General features: G+C 39.0%; 1 protein-coding gene across 15 annotated transcripts in view; it reads right to left on the bottom strand.

Moving 5' to 3' along the window:
- The window catches only part of cnksr2a (connector enhancer of kinase suppressor of Ras 2a), an 85,342-nt gene extending 64,380 nt beyond the window's left edge, over positions 1-20,962 (bottom strand). For 13 of the 15 annotated variants that reach the window (XM_057322914.1, XM_057322918.1, XM_057322917.1 and 10 more), the window contains exons 1-3: positions 20,372-20,962; positions 8,405-8,568; positions 2,517-2,719 (exon numbers count right to left, since the gene is read on the bottom strand). In XM_057322914.1, coding sequence (XP_057178897.1) covers positions 2,517-2,719; positions 8,405-8,568; positions 20,372-20,435 — 431 coding nt within the window. In that variant the 5' untranslated portion in view covers positions 20,436-20,962. The remainder of the gene's footprint in view (positions 1-2,516; positions 2,720-8,404; positions 8,569-20,371) is intronic. The other 2 variants (XM_057322916.1, XM_057322922.1) reach the window with 1 other exon arrangement.
- Positions 20,963-26,659: the final 5,697 nt, after the last annotated feature.

Here is a 26,659-nt window from a genome sequence, read left to right as displayed (position 1 = left end):
GTGTGTTCCTGAAAATCAAGACTGAAGTTGAAAACTCAACTAACCCAAAGACAGACCACATTCAACATCACTTTAGTCAGCAAGCCACGACCCTTTGGAAGAGCTGGTGTGGATTAACCCTCTCGGCTTGGGATGCAAATCCAGATTGGGCCACCACACACTGTTCTCAAGCCAGGTGGCTCAGCCGAGGCCCAAGTGTTAACCGCATTCGATTGTGGATGCGGACCTCTCCTGAGTCTCCTCTCAGGTCCAGGATTAAACAGTGGGCCGGCGGGAGCCTGGGCAATGCGATAGAGAGATGGCTTCTCTGTGGGGAGGACTGAGCAAAAATCAAACAGAATCTGATGGAAAGGGACCCACGGTGTGGTGATGTTCCAGTCCACAGCTTTAAGCTGGGCTCAGTCAGCAGTACCATCTTAAAGCAGCTGGGTGCCGAACGGATCGTTCAGCACAAACCACTCGCTTGATTTATGTTCATCTCATATTCAAAAAGTAGAAACTCCATAACACTAGACTCCATATCTAACATGCTGGGCACACATGCAGTATCTCAAAGAAGTGTGTACACCCCTCACATTTTTGTAAATATTTTATTATATCTTTTTATGTGATAACGACCCCAAAACAAGCTGAGGGTAAAGGTAATGGACTGGCCAGGCATGTCTCCAGACCTAAACCCAATTTAGCATCTGTGGGGCATCCTCAAACGGAAGGTGGATGAGCGCAAGGTCTCTAACATCCACCAGCTCCGTCATGTCGTCATGCAGGAGTGGAAGAGGACTCCAGTGGCAACCTGTGAAGCTCTGGTGAACTCCATGCCCAAGAGGGTTAAGGCACTGCTGGAAAATAATGGTGGCCACACAAAATAGTGACACTTTGGGCCCAATTTGGACACGTTCACTTAGGGGTGTACTCACTTTTGTTGCCAGCGGTTTAGACATTAATGGCTGTGTGTCGAGTTATTTTGAGGGGACAGCAAATTTACACTGTTATACAAGCTGTACACTCACTACTTTACATTGTAGCAAAGTTTCATTTCTTCAGTGTTGTCACATGAAAAGATATAATAAAATATTTACAAATATGTGAGGGGTGTACTCACTTCTATGAGATACTGTAAATGTGCGTTTTTTTATATCCTATGACAGATCTGAAATCAGAGGGAGACTGTGCAATATCATTTATGCCACACTATACAATAAACATCTTACCTTAAGACTAAGCCGGACAATCGTGTCATGTTCTGACATTCTCATTGACATGCAACACCACAAAAAATTGTACTACAAACCCAATAAAGCCATCATGCTAAGTTTGGCAATGTCCGCCAGCTAAAACATGAAACCCCCATCTGATTAGTCTGCAGTCAAAAGTGGCCCAAACATTTTGCTCAAACGTGACTCTATCACATGGAATCTGGTCTTTTTGATTTGGGCCATTTCTCTACCTGTATATGGTCCTACATCAGATACAGGTCTGATGTTTTTCATGCTGCTTTTACGTCTTTTTAGATCAACATGCATCACAATTCTGTGCTGGTGCGTAACAAGTAGATGTTCACACTTTTATGGAAAAAAACTGTTGAGTCACATATAAGCAAAATTTGGCCACTTTTACTGGCAGTGTGAATGTATCCTAAGTTTGAGAAGAAAAGAAGGTTTCAAACTTATGGAAACGTATGGTCCGTCTCTGAAACTTTGCTCATCAATACATCACGAAGAAATCACTATAAGATAATAATACAAAAAAACGTAAGATAGACAGAGAGGATAAAGAAATTAGTAAGAGAAAGAATCTGTATTACATAAGAGCTCTTCATTCATCCTCGTACCTGATTGCTAAGGGCTGGAACACAAATCAACATGATTGAATCTGAGCAGACAAAGGCCGGCCCTCATACACACTAGACAAGAGACCCTGAGCTATTCAATTCTGCATATACAGTACTGTGCATCCAGCAACATCCAGTTTCATTTTAATTTTGCATGCCACCATTTTTACTGGATGGATGACCATGAACAGCGTGATTTTTTCAACCACAAAATGTTTTATGGATCAACACACTTTGTTGCGACTGCAGTAATATTCATTTTACCAATCATAACCCTTTCTGTCAACATATGCATGACATCAGTGCAACAAACAAACATATCAAAAGCATTTTCAAAACAATATTTATCGATGTACAAATGAAACTCAAATCCCAACTCCAGTCATTTGACTAACAACAGAGAAGCAGCCAGTGAAAAACACTAAAGCACACAAGACCCATTCCTATTTAACCTTCACGATCACACCGTGAATCTTTATTTGATATCAAATATCATTTTGTCTAGTCTTTCTCAAAGGAGGATCTCTAAGGCACAAGGCATTGAATTTAGCCACAATGCAACAAGTGACGACAATAATAACAATAATTTCTGGATCAATTAAATAGTATCTGTGTGCAGATGTATATTATGATGTATTCATTTGTGTATTGATCTGGTGTGCATGCAACTCTTAGCAGGGCTAACCTATCCAGCCAGCCCAGGAGACTTTTAGCAGCCGCGATGAGATCCACCACGGAAGTGAGGAAATCGTTGGGCAGCTTGCGGGTGGTCCGGCCTTCGTAATGGCCGCTTCGTCTGCGGCCTGTGATGAAGTTCTGCAGGTTCTTGGCAGAGGCGTTGAGCTTGTGAGAGAGTGTTTTCAGGTTTTCTGTCTCAAGCCCATAGTTCTGTCAAATGAAAACCAAGAGAACGTGACGTTAAAACAGACAAACACTGACTGGCAAACAATTACAGGAATGACTCCAGCACAACATTGTTTCTTTTTCCTTTGTTCTGTAGTCTACATTTCTTTGTATTTCTCACTTTTTTGACTCGCGATTCTTTTCTCTCTTTTTCAATTTGACTCCTTCAGCAGACTTTATTGAAAAAACTGCACATTTTTAGTGCCATTGTGTTGTATGCCAGAAAAAAATGTTAAAAGTTAAAGCTACACAATGTATATAAAGTTATTTAAGACAAACTTTGAATGTTGGCTACGGTGCTAAAAATATTTTGATCAGTCTTGTTTTCCAGTTACAATTTCTAAATTCTTAAAACAAGACACATTTACATTTTGCTTTTCTTGTCTTTAAGCAGACGATATGTTTTTACAGGAAAATCAACATAAGACATATGTTCTCTCAAAACAATCTCTTAATATCTTGCAATTTCTTCATGCTCAAGTAAATGTCTCTTGTTTAAGGATGTGTAGATGCTTACAAAATGACAAATACTAATTAAGAAAATTATCTGATGTGCTGACAAAGCCTTTGCCTGAAAGAAAACAAAGTCTGAATGTTAATTAAGTCTTTGAAATGTTTTTCTTGGTATGTAGTTTATTGAATGGTTTTTCTTACATGAATGACTTGTCTTATACAAATTAAAACACTAACACCCTTATGTACATGTGTGTGTGTGTTAAAGAGGTCACTAAAGGTGGTGGGATTCCTTTTGCAGGGCAATAAATTATCCGATCTTTGCAAAAACGACTGATCAAATGTGACAATATGCAGATACTTTCAGGAACACAAAAGTGGACACAAATTTCTGAAGTGGTCCTCACTATATAAAATGCTCATATTCTGTGAGGGCAAGGTTTAGTAAACATAACTTTTTAACATTAACCGTTTTTTTCACAAATATAGTGAAACATCAAAATCTGCACAAAATAGCTCATAAATCATCCAAACCAGGTTGTACTTTAAATCAGGGGTTTTCCAACTTTACAATGCGAGGGACCCCCAAATATGAGAATTTTTTTGCGAAGACCCTCTTCCTAAAATACATATTCATCTCTGTCATGTTCACTACGGTCAAAAATGATTGACAATTAGCATAGAGTTTAGATTGGTGGTATGGTTCTGTTCTGGGCAAAACTCCCTGCCCATCCATGCAGCCAGCATGAACAAGAGCAGGGAGCGCAGCGATAACCCCCTTTAGGGTAAGCAGATGTCATTAGTTCTTAAAGACATTTAAATGTAACATAATTCAAATGTAGTTGAGACTTATGAAAAGGAATAACAGAAGTCGAGTCCCGTTTGTAAATGTGATGTGGACCTGGGGATGGAGGAGGGTAATTTGCTCCTGAGAAATGCGATAAACGAATTTTAAAACGGAAGCTGTGATTGTGTCATATTTCTATAGGTAGAGTAGGATCAGCTGATGCCAGCTTGACTCACGTGACCTGCCAGAACTAACGTTATACGCTTGATTTTTTTGTATAAAGAAACATGTAGGCTGTGTAAAATAAATAATAAGTGTGATATTATAAAGAGATCATAATAAATAATTGGCTAAAATAAGAGTAATGTTGGAGGTATGAATCTGAACAGAACTATTTTTAATTCAAATGTACTTGTACTGTTGCCATTTTCATTGCATATTTGAAAATACTACTTTACAAAGCCTGAGTGAAATAAAGGGAACTCTTGTGAGAAAAACTTACTAAAGATAAAAATAAACAATTCTGGAATGTATGCATGTAGTAACAAAGAAAAGACAAACACTTCTAAATAAAACAGTAATAATGTTCAGTGGACTATATTTAGCAAAGTTTTTGCTTTGTCTTATTTCTCTGAGATTTTCTGGGGACCCCAAGAATCTTCTGAAGAATTCTTGGGGTCCCTGAACCCCAGTTTGAAAACCCCTGCTTTAAATCTAATAATGCCAACAGGTCTGTGCGACGGTAACGTTATGGGTAGGAGGTTAGGGTAGAAAACATCATTAGCCAGGTATGAAATCAATGGAGGTCAATGAGATGTCCTCACTGATATTGTAAAACAAACCTCTGTGTCTGTGTGCGTGCATCAATTTCAGTATCTGTTCTCACATTAGCAGGATATCGATCAGAGTAATGTGTTCTTTCTGGTCTGAAAAACAAATCCCTCACATACTTTATCACACACACATATATCTTAACAAAAACAGGTACGCAAAACACCTGCAGCAGGCCTCACAAAAGACGCATTAATCGGATTGTGAGCAGAAGGAAACGGAGAGAGCAGACAATGTGGTAGGGGCGCTCCACCTCTTTTATCTTTTATGTTAATCTGTTTAAAAGCTCCCTGCACTACTGCAGTACTGCAGAAGCTAAGACAAACACAGCACAATAGGAGAAAGATAAAAGCACAGGGAATGGGAAATAAGAAAAACAAATTCTGTAAGTGTGTGAAACAGCAAGCAAGCCTCTGAAGAGGACTGTGGGGTCTGTGGGGTCAATACGCTCTCAAATTATGAACCCCTCTCGAAGCAAGCAACCTTCTTGCTGACATCTTTGTTCAAGGGATTTAAGTTCTGGGCACAAGGAGTTTGGAGTCAATCCTGTGAGCTGTACAAGCCTCTACTCTGGATCCGCAGGTACATGATGCTATGACAATGCTCATGGCACCCCAAGATGGCCCCATATTAGCAGGTGGCAGGTGCATAAGCCTTCTGAGAGCTACAGCATTTTTAGCAAAAAACATACCTCAAACAAAAATATCTTATGGCTTATAAAGGCTAAATATACTGTAGATAAAGATAGAGTTTCTCTTTTTTTAAAGGGATACTTCACCCAAAAATGAAAAATCTGTCATCATTTACTCACCTTCGAGTTGTTCCAAATCTGTATAAATGTCTTTGTTCTGATGAACACAGAGAAAGATATTTAAGCTTGTAAGCCCTTGTTCCCATTCACTTTCATTATGTCACCAAAATAGCATTCTGCAAAGTATCTTGGAAGTAAGAAATGGAAGAAAGAGATTTTAGTTTTACGGTGAACTATTCCTTTAAATTTTAGAGCAACTCTCAAATTGTACAGTTATATGAGGCAACACAGGTTAGAAAACCATCTTAACCAGATTTATACAGGTACTTAATGGTTAATTTCATTCACACATACGTAGGTTGACATTCTCACAAACGTTGTCAGGGATGTACGTTAACTTTTTTTGCACATAGCACCGGTGCTACAGAGTTTTAAAGTTTTGCAGCACAGGCCAAACAGTTGTAGCTCAAGTATATGTCTGTTATCATCTTTTAAAAAACACAAGTGCAGGTCATCACATAAATAGACAGGCAACTGAAAAAGTACATTAACGTTATACAAATGGATAAATTAGGGCCATTTAATTTTTAGTTTAAACAAATTAGTTTTGTATTTTCAATGCTCTAAATACATTTGTCCATAAAATACTGTATACTATAGTATTTAAAGGGGTCATATGACACGGCTAAAACGAATATTATAGTTTGTTTTAGATGTAATGCAATGTGTATAAACGATTTAAGGTTTAAAAATGCTGTATTTTCAACATAGCGTGCATGTTTGTATCTCCTCTTTGCCCCGCCTCTCTGAAATTCGCAGATTTTTTGTGCGAGGTGTGCTATGATTGGCCAGTTAACCAGTTCGTAGTGATTGGTCGAATACTGCAAGCTTGTGATGGAAATGTAACGCCTCTTACCATATTTGGAACATCAGGTTCCTCTTCAATTGTACTGACAGGTACGCCCACCTTACTTGCGTATACATTTGGGCGGTCTTAGTCAAATCAGCCATGAACTGACGTAGATTTGTGGGGGTGTGGTTACACGAGGCGTTTCACGCAGGTCTGGGTGAGCATTTGCTTTTAGATAGAATGCAACTTTTGTTCCGACACTTTAATTTTTGAAATTTTACGTGTCTAATACATGCACGGGCAACTTATAACATGCCAAAGACACAGAAAAACACGTATTCGCGCCATATGACCCCTTTAATACAGTAGACTGCAGTAAAATTCTTGTGTACTATAGTATATTTGAACATTACTATACTAAATATTGATGTATACTATAGTGTTTACTAAAGTTTATAAATTTACTACAAGTTAATTATTTTATCATCTGGTTCAAATTAAGTAGATTTATATTTTGGCGGGTGGTCGCAAAGACGCTTGAGCTTCAGCTTCAGCTTGTTTGACAGTGGCTTCACACAAACAGTGAAACGCTCGTAAAATAAACTTCACACAACAACTTCACACAAACGCACTTCACACAAACACGCTGCTCTGTCTAATGCACCTGTCAAACCGTATCGCACGCGTGCTACACTATTACATTTATTCGTAGCACAGACCGATTTTTCCGTAGCATCTGTATTCTGTACAGCCCTGGGCTGGGTTTCCCAAAACCTTCGTATCACTACGTCGTTCTTAAGATTATATCGCTACCGCTCTTAAGGTATAACTGACGTAGCGTTAAGAAGGTTTCGGGAAACCCAGCCCTGGTTGTTCTATTATGTGAATGTCAGCAGCAGCTCTGATCTGAGATCAGCGTTCAGAGCTCTGTCGTCTTTTTGTGATTATCGCTCTACTAAATGTCAGCCGCACAGGCCAGTGGTTCACATTCAATCTCACAAAGCACAAGCTCATTATAGTTCACTCTGTATTGGAAATCTCACAGCTCATACACTAAAACCCGCTAAAATCTAAACTCAGTAAAGGGCACCATAAACACACATACTAGAAAGAAAGGATTGAAAAAGAGCACAACAAAATGATTAAAGGACAAAGGGATATAGGTTAAGAAGAGACTCGGGACGGGGCGGCATGCGAGACAGCTCACACAGACGTGATAAACGCTCATCCTGTCGTCTGTTCGCTCATGTCATGTTTCTGACATTCTGAAAGCGTGGGCTGGTAAGTCATTGTTTTAATATCTCGGTTGAGAGAAACGATGGAGAGGAAGAAATAGAGGGAAAATTAGTTATTAAATGCTAGATAATGGAAAAGGCCTAAGCAGTGCACAGCAAATTTCAGTCTAAATCCTTTTTTATCTTTTATGTCAATGTCTATCCTATTGGATCTAATCTGACAGAGCAATAACAATGTGTAAAGACAAGTACATACATACATACACACAAACACTAAGACCACAAAGACTAAACTTGGTTACAGCCACATTTCAGCGTTAATTTTTAACACCATGTTCTTGTTATGTGACTTTAAAGGGAACTGAAACCTGCATTTACAACACAGTCCTTTTCTAATGTGACATTTCTGAGTCAAAAAACTTTAGTGGGTAGCATGTGCAGTGGGTATTTGATATAATCCATAGTGTGGAGTAAGCAATACTACACTATTGGTTGATTTTACTTCTCTCCACCCACACCTCTTTGTTACATCAGCAGAAAAGTAATTTCAGAGAAAACTGATGCATACTAATTAAATTTGACTAAAACAAATTCTTTTGATCTGTAAAATAATATGGAATAGAAATTCAAGCAAACAATGTTTATGGTCTTCTGAGAATATGATATTTATATCAAACTAACCTCTATTGCATCTTTGTCAACTGCGACAAGGTGTCAAACAGCAGATGTCAGATCAATTGCGTTAAGCAATGTGAAGACTCACCAGGGCGCACAGCAGGTCCACAGCCTCCAGGATCAGCTCCTGATGTCCTATACGTGACACTCCAAGATCCTCCAGCTCCTGATGGGTGATCCTAAGCAGCTGGTCACCTCCCACCTTCTCCCGTTCAAAGTTCTTGATATATTGCTGCAAGCAGTCATCCAGACCTTTCAGCAGACAAAAAGCAAATGAAGAAAGAAATGATGAGCAACTGGGCTAAACCTCAATACCTGTTCATCCAATATACAAGGCCAGAGCAGCATTAGCACATCATAGTATGATAAAAACAGTGTGTCAAGAGCCCATATGGTATACTAATTCTGCAGCATTTTCAAAGTCTGCCTTAGGCCAATACTTTTGGAGCTAATTTGCAACTGACAAGTCTGCAGATGTATAAACCGACAGTAGGCTACATAACTATACATAAGATATAAGTTGACATCTGTCAATGACAGTTGTAAAAAAATGATAAAAATATGTTTGAAGGCCTAGTTGTACAAACAAAACGCGTCATAGTATGTGGTGAGCATGTACTGTAATACTGTTAAATAAGTTGTAATGGCGCACAGTGAAGGTGGAAGGTGAGGTTGAGTGGGATTCACAGCGGTGCGTTCAAAGCGTTACAAGGTAGAGAGAGCGTCGAAAAAGTTCGAAAAAAAGTCACATGTAATGGAAACTGGTCTTGAATCGCTGTCAACTGAAGAAACGTTTGAGGCGTGTTTACCTGCGCTAACTTAACGTTACTTGTTCAGAACATCCTAAAGCAACAGAGCTCGAGCGTTTTACACACGCCAGAAAAGAGGAAACGCATTTTAATGCGCTTGAACATATGCGGTAATTTACCTTCGACTATATTCCTGTCTGTGAGTGTTATTAATCCAAAACGAAGTGAGTATTTGCAATTTGCAATCAATTTTGCTCATCAGCATACAAGTCAACGTGAAACTACCTCAGTAAGGCCCGATTCACATTTTGCGTCTAAAACCGCGCGGAAAACGCGAGCCGCGCCGATTTCTCTCTTTAAATGACCCGCGGTGGGCGCGCCTACAAAAATGCGTGTCGCCCCTGCGCGTCTACATTTAAAATAACGCATATGCGCGCGGAAAACGCGAGCCGCGCCTCTTTCTCCTTCAAATGACCCGCGGTGCGTGCGCGACACCAAAAAGTTTAACTATTTCCATCTCAATGCGGCGCCGTCACGTCTCGAAAAATGTGCGTCGCCCCCTATTTGCACGCGCCTGCCACGCGTCTACATAAAATAACGAATATGCGCGCGGAAAAGACGCGAAATGTGAATCGGGCCTAAAGAAGCTCGTACGCATGCGCATGAATCCGTCGAAGCGCACGAGACATTGATCTTCGTTCTTATTTTTAACAAGTATGTATGACTTTAAATGTAGGTGTTTTAATGTTTTTGATATTGTCACGATAGTAACAGGATGAGGATTAAGTTTTACACTTAAAGGAATAGGACATTACAATATGACGTGGTAACGTGTTTAATGCTGAAGTGTGCTTTCGTTCGTTTCCGTGTCAAATGTCTCTGTAGAACGAAGTTCTAAGAAAATCATTTCTGATAACATCTCACTGTGACGTATTGTACTTCAGCATCACTGCCTTCTATTTTGCCCAATATGCTGTGAGGTTGAACTTGAACATGGCGACTGACAACCTCCTTTGTCACGTCCTTCGACGCTACAGTGAATGACACCCAAGCCAAAGTGTCTTAGACTTTCTATGGTTGAGAGAGAGAGAGGTAAATTAGATTTTTCATTTGTGACTGCAGAGGAAAATGTTATTGCTCAGAGGTTGCTCTTTCACAACTCAGTATAGGCTCAGTTGTTTTAGCCTAAGAATCACCTTAAATGTTTTACCTACAGTAAATTCTTTAGCAGAAATAAACATGTAGCCTAAATTGTTGACCCACAGTAAACCCACTGAACTATAAAATATATGTGATATCTTAGATAATATGTTCTTGGAAGAATTTGATTAGGAATGTTTGAGCTAGTTTTGAGATTTTTAACTTGAATAGTGTCTCTATTTTGCCTTCTTTCTATTATTGCTCTCCATGATAAATATTGACATGTTCCTATAATCTGAGGTTTGAAATTTCGGCTCTACAGATTGAGGGTTCTGAGTACAAGTGGTCTTTTTCAGTGGCTCCCTACCTGCAAGCATCAAATTGTCCAAAAATGTGCACATAACATAATTTGTGATGAGCAGACGTGATATTTGTTCAAAGTGAAACTGTGAGCCAGCGATTATTAATGTGATCATGACTTCACTAAAGCACAGCCATTCTGAGATCTATATCATTCTGGCACACTCTGTGTCCAAAATCAAAACATCCTTAATCCAATAAGAAATGATTTCTGTGCTGTCTGCAGTTATAGCTCTGAAAGCCAATAGGATGCACAGATCAATCAAAATAATAAAGCTACTGTCAGGTGGTACAGAACAGATGCAGCTGTAGAATACAAATACAGAACAGGCAAATAAAAAGTGAGAGATTTTGATTTGGCTCAAAGCTTTGTAAACACCCACCACAACTGTGCATTTCAATAACAACAGGTGACAACACGCACCCTCTGGAGTGAAACGCACTTGTTGAACCGCATTTGTCACTCTTGGGCATTCTGTTGTCCAATAGCACATCTGATACAAGCCATTCTGTCTAAACAGCTGCATAACAGCAACTCCAGTATAACTCTAGGACTTGTACTGTACATACTTACACGGTGAATAATTGATGTTTCTTTGATTTTATTGTTGTCCAGCTGTGTATGTTATTGTAAACGTGCAAGGATTTCTTACAGATTTAAGGTGAAAAATAAAGCTGCTCTGTAATTATAATTAGCATAAAGTGGTATATATCCTTATTTAATGTGTTTGGGAGAAACAAAGCAAGAGATAATGGGGGTTGAGGAACACCTCTCTGTAATTCTAACAGCCCAGCATAACATTGATAGGAGGTGACGATATGAATAGCATCAGCACAACCATGAGCTTATCAACAGAATGGTCCAATTGACCAAGACAGCAAAAATAACAATAACTGTCATTACAAAATTATAATTAAAATTTCATGATAATTCACTCACCCACATGTCATACAAGCCATCCGTGTGTTTTTTTCTTCTGTCGAAAACAAATTGAAGCTTTTGAGGAACGCTTTCCAGGGATGCATGATAGATTATCGGCCAAATCTGTATCGGCCGATAAATGGTCATTTTTAATGTTATCGGTATCGGCGATAATAAAATGTAGGCTGATATATTATAGCCGATAAATCATAAATGATTTCCTCTGGTTAAACTTCTTCAGCTGCACGCTGCTCATAGTTAAAATACAGTACAGTACTGTCTTTCTGTCGTGATCATTCACTTACTGTTATTAGCAAAACATTGTTGATGTAGGTACATTATGTAGATACAGTATTTATGCATGTGTAAATTATAGGAACAAAAGCATATTGCTTGAATCAGACTGCTGTCTGAATGCTTTCTGTCTGGAGACCTGTTAGACATGTGGCTATAGAACATCTATAATTTGTTCATTAAATAAAATATATACCAGAAAAAGTTGAAGGTTAAAGAATCGTTAACTAGTGTAAAGTAGGCTTGGTACATGATTTTCAGGGGAAAAGAGAACTAATGGTGACTTTGTTTTCTGCAGTGAATGTTTTCAAATTAAAGCAGTTGTCCACGTTTTGCCTTTTGTTTCAGTCTTAGGGAATTTTATATTAATATTTAGACACTGTATATCGGCCAATATATCGGTTATCGGCTTCCAATGTTAAAGGATTACACTAGTTGTCGGCCAAAATTTACATATTGGTGCATCCCTACTTTCCAGGGTTCTTATCCATATAATGCATTTCAGTTTCATCACAGCTTCAAAAGGCTCTACACGACACCAGCCAATGAATAAGGGTGTTGTCTAGCGAAACAATTAGTCATTTTCCAAGAAAACTATAAAATTGTTAAACACACACAATGGACCTTTAAATATATGATATAAATCTGCACTACATATTTGACATTTCAATCTTTTCCATTTCAATACATTCAATATCACCAATGTGAGTATTAAAAAGACAGCTCAGTATCAGTCAGCTCAGTATCAGTCACAGCCCATAACACAACCGTTACACTATTATAGTGAAGAACCGAGAAAATAAACAGCGGAAAGACTTGAACAACCACACATGCTGATGAGAACACAGTGCCCCCTTCTTACACCCTGGCATCATAATTCATCATTTTGGTGAATTTCTTAATGAACCTGAGAGATTATTTACAAATGATACATTCTGTACCGAACTGACCACCCATCTCGCTCTCCTTCACCACACACACAGGGAATTAGCACATGCTCACTCTGTTATGGTGCATTATTTATTGCAAATGGCCTGTTCGTCTGACAGGTAGCAAAGCTATAAACACAAAGAGAGATAGAGAACATCCTGAAAAGATGGGTCAAAGATTTAAAGTCAAAAACTACAGTAAGCCACAGTACTTAAAATATGAGACACAATAAACACCCATTCTGCATCCTGTCATAGTACTGTATAATATACTAACTCATCTGCTATCTTAAGAGGAATGGATATTCCAGACGAAGTAATGTAATGTCATTTTCACACTCTTCTTTCTATATTCTTTCCGTCTTCATCCTTCACCTCATTTCTGGCAGCCAAGCAGTGCATTATGCAGACCTAGTGACCATTGAAAGGGTTGTCGTGACAACCGTTCAAGGGCACAAAGTGCTCAGGGGCTTCTGGGAAACTCATAGCATATTGCTGATCCAATTTAAAGGAATTGTTCACATCTAAAATAAAACAATTATATTATCGTTTTCTCACATATTCATGTACTGTAGTCCAAATCCATATTACTTTCTTCCATGAAACACAAAAAGTCTTTTTTTATGATAAAAGTATCATGAAACGGCATTAAACGTATAAGTCTTCGACAACTTGAGAAACATACTGTTCATTTATGACTTGGAACGAACAATTGCATGGATTCAAATGACTTTCAATAAAGACCTTAATGACACTTTCATTTTTTTAGGAGCTGCACAGCCCCAGTGCCCGGTCACCCGGAATAATGAAAATTTGAATTCGATGAAAGAAAGACAGTTTAAGCATAGCTACAAAAAAACACATGCATAGATCGCACAGGAAAGAGATTATAATATAAACGAGTCAGCTGTGAACTCCTACACATACTGTACAGGCCTTTACTGTTCTCATATGACACCATAACGTGTGTGTGTGCATGTTTGCGTGTCCATCACGCAGTCATCCTTCCTCTGCCACTGCTTAATCTCAAACCCATGGGGAACTTTTGTAAATGAGAAATTCATCAGCTAGATAAACCCTGTCTCAAAATTAGCCGCCCAGCTGTGCAGAACCAGACCTCCAAGCCTCTGCTGGAAGAGAAGAGCAGAACCAGCGCCGGTTTTGCTTTCTGAATTCAGAAGATAGATAATAGAGAGTAAGTAGACATTAGACAGATAAATATCCTGTTGTTAAGCCATATGTTCATGAAACATTCATCTTTTACCACAAAATAAACACATCGAGACTGCTTCTTCTTTGTGTATGTAAACACAATATAGATACAGTCTTGGAAAAGGTTCTTCGGTAGTTATTTGAGCACCAATAAATAATGTTGGAGTACCAGACTTTTCCCACCCTTTTATTACTGATTTCCAGTATCTCATTTGTAAACATGCACAAAATATGTCATTTACCAAGGCGTTTGGATTCGAACTGACACTAGACACCCTTATTTTAACATAGTAGGAGTAAAACATTTTTATACATATATCAGGGATAGTTTACCGAAAAAAAATATTTCATAATTTACTCGCCATCACGACCTCTTTTCTACTGCAGAACACAAAAGATATTTTAAAGAACACTGGCTACCAAACAACACTGGTCCACATTGACTTCCATTGTATAGACACAAATCCACTGAGACATTAAAAAAAATCGTGTTCCACAGAAGAGTCATATACATTACATACATATACATACATATTAAACATTAGGGTACATAAATGATGACAGTATCCTCAAGTTAAGTAGTAATTGACCAGGGTAGCCAAGGTCCTCTTTCCGGTAGGATCCGCCTAGAGCGCTTTTCAACAAAAACTTCAGTGTGCGGACTGTGCATTCGTAGGCAAGAGCACAATGTGTTTAGTCTCCTTCTGTGTCCGTACTGTACAGTACTGGTACCTTCCTGGAGTGTTTTTCTGAAAATGTCTCTCTACACTGCAGTTCTTCAGTTCTATAAAGTGATTCAGAGATGACTCACACCCTTTACACCCACTGACAGCACACAAACACACTTTTACACTTTTTCACAGGAGGGAAGAGTCGCCCCGAGCCAAGCCACACACCCACACGCCCGCCCCTCAAAGCTGCAGACCAGGACACCGCGCTCCAGCTCTACGTGCGTGTGCATTATTCAAAGGTCTTTCTCCTCTTTATTTGACTCTCTTTTCCATTTCTGTATTTCTGTCACACACACAGCAATTCCTCACCAGCCCTGCCACATGTCATGTGAAATACAATTTTCATGTGTTCCCTTAGGACACACCCCGCAGTCAGTTCTGGAATCTCCAAAATGCCGTGCTTGGATACAAGAGAGGCCTCATCTATGTGTGTGTGAGTATACTGTATGTTCATTTGAGCACCACAAACAAGTGCTTTACATTCTCCTCTTGAATAAACCATTTACTGTATAGTTCCATAATCACCAGAGAACCACTGGAGAAAGAAGCAATCCTAATCATTCTAAGCTGACAGGCAGCGTCTAATTTCAGGAAAAGGCCTCAAAAAGCAGCTAATGCACCTTCTTACATGACAATCAATTATGATGGTGCATGCGGAGAGAGAGCGGCGTAACACAGCCCTTTCATCTTTCTGACAAGATATTCAGCTGAAGCTGCTTTTGTCCCGCTGCTGGTTCGGTAAAGGAAGAGTTTAACTGGAAAATGCCGCGAAGGGAAATTAGTTCAGGTTTTTGTTCAAAAAGAATGGGTTGAAAGTTTTCACGCTTTTGAATTATGAATAACTTTTACTCAAAGAATAATCACAATGGACATCTCTTTAATATCTTAGTCGTTTTTCCTGAAACTGTCATGAGACGAAATAGAAAACAGATGGATACTTTTTGCATTCATCTCCAGTTGCACATGGGTTTCCCCAGAATAAATCTCAGCAACGTTACAAACTGACATTTAAGATGCCAATGTCTGCGTTTCTGCGTTCCAATTCATCGAATTCTTCTAACAAATATACCTTTTCTATCATAGACGGTTTCTGTGGCAACAACATATACCAATGTTATGTGGCCCAAACGTAACTTCCGGTTGACCTCCACAAAGAATAAATAACGGTTGGTTTTTATTTAATACAATTAATATACTATGAAATATTCATATAAATTAAATATAAAATAAATGGTTATATTATAACCAAACACAGACCGGAAGTTAACTTCGGGCCAGGCACGTGCATCCAATGAAACTGTCTATATATTAATATTATACTTAAATTGTGCAGATTGTTTTTGATGGATTATAAAGCGTCTGAAAAATCAAAAGCCTAATATTGCACAAGGGAAAGAATATCATAGAGACATAGTGGGGGCTCATTTGATGTGGCTCAGTAACCAACCACATAACCACCCAGAACACTTAAGCCATCACAAAGCAACAGCATCTTCACAAAATCTCATTTTAATCTAATTTATAAAATGGATGTTGAAAGAAACATTATACCGAAACATCAAACCCCAAAACATAGTCTCTCTATGTGACCTTTTTTAATAATGTCTCACTTAATCATCTTTAGCTGTTCAATGCAATACCTGTAATGATTTATTCTCAGCCCAATTGATTTTGAAACCCAAATATATCAGGGGGTTCTGTTGCCGAATTAGAACTGGTCAGTCAGCACATTTATAGACTTTGCTGCAGAGCCAGTCAATGACTGCATTGGGTTTACATTTACATGAATGCATTGGCAGACGTGTTTAGTCCAAACTTACAGTGCATTCAATTTAGATTTGATCATTTTGTGTTGCCTGGGATTCAAAGCTATGACCTTGGCATTGCTCTTGCCACGCATTACCAGTTGATCTAAAAGAACACGGGCTGGTTGTGTTGAGGCAATGTCGCCATATAAAACAGTTTTGCCTCTCAGTTAAACCGCAAGCCACAAAAGCTCAGCAAGACGAGTCTAACTGGGAACCACAGATTTCAGCCAAAGAGCTCCACCCTAATCTTTACAGAGATGGAGGCGTCCAATCAGATGTTTACTTCTGTGTTTTTGGAATGCGTGTTGGCCAGTGGTGCAGATGCACACTAGCAACCGGCAAGAAAGATTATACACAACAAATATGGGAAAAAGCAAGACACAAAAGTAAGAAATGGAAAGAAAGGCCAGGTGTTTTTTAAAAGAAGACCAAAATAGAAAGTTATGATTAAAGTGATAGTGCACCCAAAAATGACAATTCTGTCATCATTTCATCACCCTCTTGTCATTTTAAAACACAAAAGAAGATATTTTGACCGAACAGCACTGGCCCCCATTAACTTCTATTGTATGGACACAAAACACAAAAGTGAATGGGGGCCAGTTAACAACATTCTTCAAAATATCTTCTTTTGTGTTATGCGGAAGAAAGAAAGTCATGCGTGTTTGAAATGACAAGAGGTTGAGTATGATGACAGAATTTTTAATTTTGGGTGAACTATCACTTTAAGTCATGTAAAAACAAATACATCACTTTTCAAGTATACAGTCCATCAGCAGCACCAGGATGAAGTTTAAATTTAGATTTAGTTCTTCTCAGTTGATTGTGTTGTCACTGAGAGTGTAAGTTGGGTTAATGGAAGAAAAAAGGGGGAAATTATGCAATGCCGGGATAGGCACAATACCTTCGATAAATTAAAAAATCGTATTATGAGTGGTCCAAAAAATGACTTGGATGGGTCAGACTGTTGAAAATGAACAGACTAATTACAAACCCACTCAGAAATCGCCACTTTCGGTCCTGTCTGAATATAAATGAAGGTAAAATTACTTGAAATGCTCTGTGTGCAAGCCGGTTTTAGCAATCACTCAGCTAGTTGAAATAAAAGGTGCACCAGTGCCATGCAACCATCGACAGACTTGCTGTGTTTGCAGATTGTATTGTAAAAATTGTAGTCAAACAAAAGGTCATAGTAACAAACAAAAAAAACAGAATTACATTCAAAGCACTTAATTTATGCAGTACTACCTGGGAATAAAATCCCCAAATAGTGCTGCACAGAAATACTTGGATGCTACTTTGATTTGATCTGGACTCGGCCACCTCATCTCCGAAGTCCATCGCAGGCCACTGATACAGAGACGGAGAGAGCAGACTTGCCTATCAGGGTTGGCGAGGCTGCGGTGATATGACGGAGCTTGATTACATCTAAAGCCCTGCAGTCACAAAACTAATCAAGAGGAAGGAGCAGTCAGACACACACCCACACAAACCCTGCGGCCATGTTTCCAGCTGTTGCGTTCTGAATCTTATTTAATCAATGCACGTTGATCTTATTCATATAGCATCTTAAAACATGTTGTGAATGGTGTTGGTAAATAACAATGCACAGATATGTGCAGTATGTGTTGACAGTAGCTGTTGTTTCGAACAGAGGCGTCGAGGACATGCTATTCCAGAAAAGAGCAAATCGATGTGGTAAATCTTGTCTCTAGGGTACAGAATGATTGGCCACTAAATGTCTTGCTGTGTCTTTTCTAAACGCTGTATATTAAACGGCATTGCTTTGAGGGTCAATGACACATAGATATGGAAAGAACTGTATTAAACACTCTTTTGAACAATAAATAATCCGAGCAGGCTCACTTGGATGTTCATCTCTGTATTTTAAGTTTTTCAGCACATGATTTATCATATGCATATTAATTACAGTTATTTTCGATGATGAATCATTAACACAATATTATTCAAGTAAAAATGATGATAACATACACATTAAATAGATTTTAAATAAGCAATACACATTAAAATTAATACAATTTTAACACGTGGATCTGTGTTAGGACAAGACTCAATATTGTTCCAAATAGTAAAAACTTTAGTAAAAAAACACTTTTCCTTTCGCATTTCTACAATTTTAACATAAATATGCAACACATAGGTTCTAGTTGCACTGGGTTTGTGTTAGTACACCAAAACAATTCAGTCTGAATTGTCAAAAATGCTCATGTCCACATTTTGATCACTTCAAAGCATCCATGAGAAAAATCCTCCTCCGAACGCTTGGCTGATTTCAGAAGTAAATGTCTTTGTGCCACTCCAGGCAGTCTTTTGGAGCGCCAATATACCATTCCAGCATTAGCGAGACGTTAATAATGGCATTTAGAGAGGGCCATAGAGGGGGTGTGCTCAGTGTAATGTGTAGGCCCGGGGGCGTACGCAGCACGTACAGGCATCGATCAAAACACTCACTGAGTCAGAAACTGAAAAATAGATTTGCTATAAGTCACAGATGCAGCTTGACCCAAAGCTCAAGTAACCATGAACCCCTCCAACACATACTGTATACTCTACTCAAACCGGAGAAATTCAGATACATCCTGCCTCTCTTTAAGATGCGCTTTTAATTTAATCTGCTCTTCGCAAGCAGGTAAAATACCCCATGGCAGGTTATGTTCTTATGATTGTGGTAAATGGGCCGTTGTGAGGTTGGGTGGGGGTTTGGAGGAGTGGCATCAAGCCATTAACGGATCGTCTAGATACATTTTATGGCTTAAGGTAGGGTTGAACGGATGAAAGTTAATATAGAGAGCACAGCACATCAATAAATGTGATTACATCTGGTGTCACTGAGGGTAAATATGGCTTTTGCTTTGGACGTGCATAGCCTCTCTCACTGCTGTTTCTAAAGTGCATAAATGGTGCCAAAACTGTAACTTTTATCATTTACCCACAGATTGGGTAAGACTGTAGATAACAAATAAAAGAGGCAAACTGGAAATGATAATTTAAGAACTAATTATTGAATTAAATAAAGTAAACAGTTGGCAACTCAAGTGTGATGATGCGAACCAAGTCATTATCCATCAATTATACTGTACCTTATATATTTAAATTTCATATCATGGTGCTTTCATAATAACTTGCAAATGAGAACAAGCTGATGTCAAAGATTTTGTTCTCATAACCAGACTCATTTCCATAACTTCAGCATTCCATATTAGCTGCGAGCCTTGAAATAAAACAATTTTACATTTGATATCACAACCCTTATATCACAGATCTGTGAATCATTATCCCACCGGGACACGCTCGAATCCTGTGATACAACCTCGATAACTCACTGCTCGGTTTGTTATTGTGATGACGGATCTGGACACGCCGCCCACGCCCACGAGAGCAGGGAAGGTGCGTAATTGCCCCCTCTCTGCCTCCGCGCGAGGTGCATTATCATCAAAGATGCTCCCTCACTTTTTTTACTTATATATGAGCGTTTTTACATTAACGTTTACTTTAATATTCCTATTGTATGGTAAAGCGCATTTTAATTCGTGCCAGGTGGACATATTGGAACAGTTGATGCTTAATGCTCAGCGTGCCATTTTGATTCGGTCCAGATTCCTGTATTTTCTATGTAGGCTATCATCCAAAATATTTTTTTAATTATATTAAGGTTTAAGAAATCTGCTGTAGCCATTTCTTATTGTGGCCCGTTTTGCTACTGACATCACACACCTGTTCGCGCCGGCGGTTGGAACAGAAAAGCAATTAGAATATGCGACTTAAGATAAAGACATTGTTTCGTTGTAAAAGGCAGACAATTTAAATGTTGTCTGCTCTTGGCTGCCCTGTGCCATTAGATTAGTAAATTGCGGGTTTTGCGGTTTCGATGCAAAACCGCATCACGTACCTTTCATCCAGTCCACAACTTGACTGGGGCTCCATTTACTAACAGGTTCCATTACGAGAGCCATCGCGAAACTTTCCGTGGATCCCCCTTGAACGCGAGTACGAGAGGCAGAAGATTTGCTTTAGCGCAGCCCAGGGGAGTTCGGATCGGTGGTCTCACGTTAAGCGCCTATATTTGGCCCCCGGTCAGGATTTCATCTCGTCCAGCATCGCGCATCCGAAAGCGTCGCACCAAAGGAGATCCACCACATTCCCTAACACACACCAGGAATGTGCGTCCCTTCACTCCTGCAAACTCAACCGCTGACACCCATATCTCTGAGAGCCCAGACCTGGTACCCCTTTTAGTTCAGATCCTGGCATAATATGCCATGCTTGCGACACTTCCTTAACCGGGTCCCCAAAAGCCGCGTCTTCATGTCACGCGCCAACAGCAGTCTTTTCTCTTCTCTCTTTTCCCTGCCTTCTTCTGAAGTCTCTACCTTTCAGAGGTGGACTGTGGTGGGTATGTGAAGTAAGACAGAGAGAAATGTGCGCGGACTACGGTATGTGAACGTCGCTTTCCAAACGCTGCGGCGAGCGTTGATTCAATTGGGCGCGCGCTCCTCCTGTGGGTGGCGCGGTAAAGTGAATTTGACTCGGCGCTCTCTTTATTTCCCACGAGGATAAAAGGCTTTCGGCTGTATTCATTTTAATGAGGGCACGGGCACGTCGGTTCGCCCTGCTTTGAAACTGTGTTAAAGATGCGCGTTCATTCTTTCGGGGGTAATATTTGCATATTAGACGCTAATATTTTGGACTATAAGGTGACAAGTACAGAACAAAAACCATGTAGAGACGTCATGTAGGTCATTTGTATTCTAATCTGACAATGGTTGCAACACATAAGCTGTCCAAAAGGAACTTGCCATTGATGGCACAAAGTGCACAAGAGGCACTAAAAATTCAGTGTCGAAAATTTTAAAAACAAAATTAAAAAAGGGTTATTTATAGTGATGTCAAAGAAGTACCATTTTAGGTTCCCTAAGGAACCTTTTAGCCAAATGTTAATACAAATGTACAAGTATTAATATATATATAAGAATCAATAGAAACTACATACAATAAAGACAAAATAAAGTTAAAAATAAAATAATATAAATAAAAAGAAACTTTACAAAAGTAAAATATTTTGTCTACTACAAAGAACACTAGAAACTAGAAATGTTTAAGGTTCTTTATGGAATCCATACAGCTTGACAAAGAACCTTTTAGGAACCTTTATTTTTAAGAGTGTATGTCCAATTAAAAAAAGAATAAGAATACAAAAAAAAGAAAAGTGGAAAAATTATTTTATTATCTTATTATGTTAATACCACAGGTGACGTTTTGAGCCCATTGGCTCTTAATCAGACATTCATGAGTCTGACAATGAAACACTGGACTTAAAACATCACCTGTGGTGAGAAAGTTGGTTTTAAATACTAGCAATATGTACCGTAGAAAATAAATGCTTTCTTTGTCTCTGGAATTCTGCCTTAGACATCTGTGACTGGTTCACTGAAGTACACAGCCCCGGTTTCACAGACAAGGCTTAAGACTAATCCCAGACTAAAATGAATTTTGAGCAATCTTAACTGAAAATAACTTGCCCTGACATATCTTAAAATATTTGTTTTGTTTCAAGATGCACATCAATAATGTTTTTTTTTCTACGGCATTTAAATAAAAGTGACTTAAATAGCCTAAATTAACTAAGGCATAGTCCTGGTTTAGGTTAAGCCTTGTCTGTGAAACCTGGCCATAGTCTAATATAAATAATTAAGAACTTATAATCATAAACATCTCTTGCAAAAAAAATTCTAAAATAATCCAACATGTTTTGTGCACACACTATCCATGACAACAAATTTCCGTTTTAAGAGAAACTGTTTTCTATACAAATCGAAGTGATGTAGCCTACCCATACAAGCACAGTTTCACCAGTTCATCTCTGGCCTTCATCCTGGCTGCCTATTGATTCTGTTCCAACTCATCCTTACTTCAGAACCAGAGCAGATGGAGCCAGGACGCTGGAGCTGGGCCCAGATCAGGCCCCAGTATGTCAGCATGAATCATACAAGAACTTCACCACAGATTCACTGATCTGTGGGCTCTGCCCCACAAACATGCACCCTTAATCGCACAGGGAAATGAAAATCAGAGCAGGGAAACTGGATCTGTCAGATTTTCATGTTTTTTTGCACTGATTTCACATGTATACCCTATGTGTGTGTTTATATGAGAGCTGTGTGTTTCTATAACACATTTGAGGGAGTCTGCCCCCTGCTGGCCATCCAGAGAAATTATGATTAAAAGTTACATAGCGATTACGATTGTAAAATATAATTTATCCATATAAAAGTTATCGTGAATAAAGCACAGCTATTGACCAATCTGAATCAAGGACTGGAACGAACCGTTTTATTCAAGTAAAATTAGATCAAATTAGCACATTATTGATAATGATGAGTTTTAATGTCATGGTTATTGTCAGTAGCCTATACTCGTATATTGTCACACCCCTGTTTTGAATGTAAAAATTTAAACTTTTGTTTTGGTATGAGTGCTGTGAAAAATTGTGGAAAGCACTGGTTCTCATGAGGAGAGAGAATGAAAGACTTATGCTGTTTTTGCCATGCAAACAGGGTGATAAACAAACACCTCCAGAAGGAAGGGGTTCAGCTTTAGAGTGCAAGGCGGCTTTCAAGTTGGTGGAACTAACTAACTGGATTTTTATTGCCGGCCTAGATGTTGTGGAGACATTCAATTTATATTCCCACATCCATGCTGCTTCTACTCTTCTGAAAGGGAAAGCGTATGCTGTTTTGGAAAATGAAGAGCAAGGCTGTGACAGCTGTGACAGGGCTCCTTTATCCACAATAAACAGAAGTGTGCGGTATATGTTTGTGTGGCACCAAGATCCCTGTGTTTCCAGAAACTGTGTGTCTGCTCGGCTGGTTTAAGAGGGCTGGCACGATCCTTGGCGTCATCCTTGAGGAGTTTTCATAATTAAACTAAAAGAGATGTCATAAAGGAATACATTTTTTGCATTATTTACTCACCCTCATGTTGTTTGAAGCATGTAAGCCTGTAAATAGAAAAGTTTGAAAGTTCATTACACGGTTTTTGCTATCCAATGACTATCCAAAGGTGATCCTGAAAGGGCTTGGAATATAACACAAGTCTTTTTCGTGTGTTTGGAGAGATTCTACATTTGTTTGCACATAAAAACAGTATAGAAGTTTGGAACATAAAGAATTAAATAAATAACATTTTTTAATAAACATCTTTGGTGAGACAGAAACCGAAGTCTCCGGTGAGAATGGAATTGTAATGTTTTTAATATGGTTTAAAACATAAATCCGTCAGTCAACAAAACTGCGGAGTATTTTCTCCTTAAAACTGCAGTTTAAAGACCCAGTGAAATTAAAAATGACAATTCTTGATTTTTCATGAAATATTGCAGCGTTTGTAGTAAATAGCTTATCAATGTGGGTAATTTTCTTTTTAATATTGATGTACCCTCATAATCTTCAGTTACAANCAACCCTTATATCACAGATCTGTGAATCATTATCCCACCGGGACACGCTCGAATCCTGTGATACAACCTCGATAACTCACTGCTCGGTTTGTTATTGTGATGACGGATCTGGACACGCCGCCCACGCCCACGAGAGCAGGGAAGGTGCGTAATTGCCCCCTCTCTGCCTCCGCGCGAGGTGCATTATCATCAAAGATGCTCCCTCACTTTTTTAACTTATATATGAGCGTTTTTACATTAACGTTTACTTTAATATTCCTATTGTATGGTAAAGCGCATTTTAATTCGTGCCAGGTGGACATATTGGAACAGTTGATGCTTAATGCTCAGCGTGCCATTTTGATTCGGTCCAGATTCCTGTATTTTCTATGTAGGCTATCATCCAAAATATTTTTTTAATTATATTAAGGTTTAAGAAATCTGCTGTAGCCATTTCTTATTGTGGCCCGTTTTGCTACTGACATCACACACCTGTTCGCGCCGGCGGTTGGAACAGAAAAGCAATTAGAATATGCGACTTAAGATAAAGACATTGTTTCGTTGTAAAAGGCAGACAATTTAAATGTTGTCTGCTCTTGGCTGCCCTGTGCCATTAGATTAGTAAATTGCGGGTTTTGCGGTTTCGATGCAAAACCGCATCACGTACCTTTCATCCAGTCCACAACTTGACTGGGGCTCCATTTACTAACAGGTTCCATTACGAGAGCCATCGCGAAACTTTCCGTGGATCCCCCTTGAACGCGAGTACGAGAGGCAGAAGATTTGCTTTAGCGCAGCCCAGGGGAGTTCGGATCGGTGGTCTCACGTTAAGCGCCTATATTTGGCCCCCGGTCAGGATTTCATCTCGTCCAGCATCGCGCATCCGAAAGCGTCGCACCAAAGGAGATCCACCACATTCCCTAACACACACCAGGAATGTGCGTCCCTTCACTCCTGCAAACTCAACCGCTGACACCCATATCTCTGAGAGCCCAGACCTGGTACCCCTTTTAGTTCAGATCCTGGCATAATATGCCATGCTTGCGACACTTCCTTAACCGGGTCCCCAAAAGCCGCGTCTTCATGTCACGCGCCAACAGCAGTCTTTTCTCTTCTCTCTTTTCCCTGCCTTCTTCTGAAGTCTCTACCTTTCAGAGGTGGACTGTGGTGGGTATGTGAAGTAAGACAGAGAGAAATGTGCGCGGACTACGGTATGTGAACGTCGCTTTCCAAACGCAGCGGCGAGCGTTGATTCAATTGGGCGCGCGCTCCTCCTGTGGGTGGCGCGGTAAAGTGAATTTGACTCGGCGCTCTCTTTATTTCCCACGAGGATAAAAGGCTTTCGGCTGTATTCATTTTAATGAGGGCACGGGCACGTCGGTTCGCCCTGCTTTGAAACTGTGTTAAAGATGCGCGTTCATTCTTTCGGGGGTAATATTTGCATATTAGACGCTAATATTTTGGACTATAAGGTGACAAGTACAGAACAAAAACCATGTAGAGACGTCATGTAGGTCATTTGTATTCTAATCTGACAATGGTTGCAACACATAAGCTGTCCAAAAGGAACTTGCCATTGATGGCACAAAGTGCACAAGAGGCACTAAAAATTCAGTGTCGAAAATTTTAAAAACAAAATTAAAAAAGGGTTATTTATAGTGATGTCAAAGAAGTACCATTTTAGGTTCCCTAAGGAACCTTTTAGCCAAATGTTAATACAAATGTACAAGTATTAATATATATATAAGAATCAATAGAAACTACATACAATAAAGACAAAATAAAGTTAAAAATAAAATAATATAAATAAAAAGAAACTTTACAAAAGTAAAATATTTTGTCTACTACAAAGAACACTAGAAACTAGAAATGTTTAAGGTTCTTTATGGAATCCATACAGCTTGACAAAGAACCTTTTAGGAACCTTTATTTTTAAGAGTGTATGTCCAATTAAAAAAAGAATAAGAATACAAAAAAAAGAAAAGTGGAAAAATTATTTTATTATCTTATTATGTTAATACCACAGGTGACGTTTTGAGCCCATTGGCTCTTAATCAGACATTCATGAGTCTGACAATGAAACACTGGACTTAAAACATCACCTGTGGTGAGAAAGTTGGTTTTAAATACTAGCAATATGTACCGTAGAAAATAAATGCTTTCTTTGTCTCTGGAATTCTGCCTTAGACATCTGTGACTGGTTCACTGAAGTACACAGCCCCGGTTTCACAGACAAGGCTTAAGACTAATCCCAGACTAAAATGAATTTTGAGCAATCTTAACTGAAAATAACTTGCCCTGACATATCTTAAAATATTTGTTTTGTTTCAAGATGCACATCAATAATGTTTTTTTTTCTACGGCATTTAAATAAAAGTGACTTAAATAGCCTAAATTAACTAAGGCATAGTCCTGGTTTAGGTTAAGCCTTGTCTGTGAAACCAGGCCATAGTCTAATATAAATAATTAAGAACTTATAATCATAAACATCTCTTGCAAAAAAAATTCTAAAATAATCCAACATGTTTTGTGCACACACTATCCATGACAACAAATTTCCGTTTTAAGAGAAACTGTTTTCTATACAAATCGAAGTGATGTAGCCTACCCATACAAGCACAGTTTCACCAGTTCATCTCTGGCCTTCATCCTGGCTGCCTATTGATTCTGTTCCAACTCATCCTTACTTCAGAACCAGAGCAGATGGAGCCAGGACGCTGGAGCTGGGCCCAGATCAGGCCCCAG

This window comes from Triplophysa rosa, linkage group LG23 (genome assembly GCF_024868665.1).
Source record: "Triplophysa rosa linkage group LG23, Trosa_1v2, whole genome shotgun sequence".
NCBI classification, from domain to species: domain Eukaryota; kingdom Metazoa; phylum Chordata; class Actinopteri; order Cypriniformes; family Nemacheilidae; genus Triplophysa; species Triplophysa rosa.
Note: the sequence above shows the minus strand (reverse complement) of the source record. Positions and strands in the feature narration are given on the sequence as shown.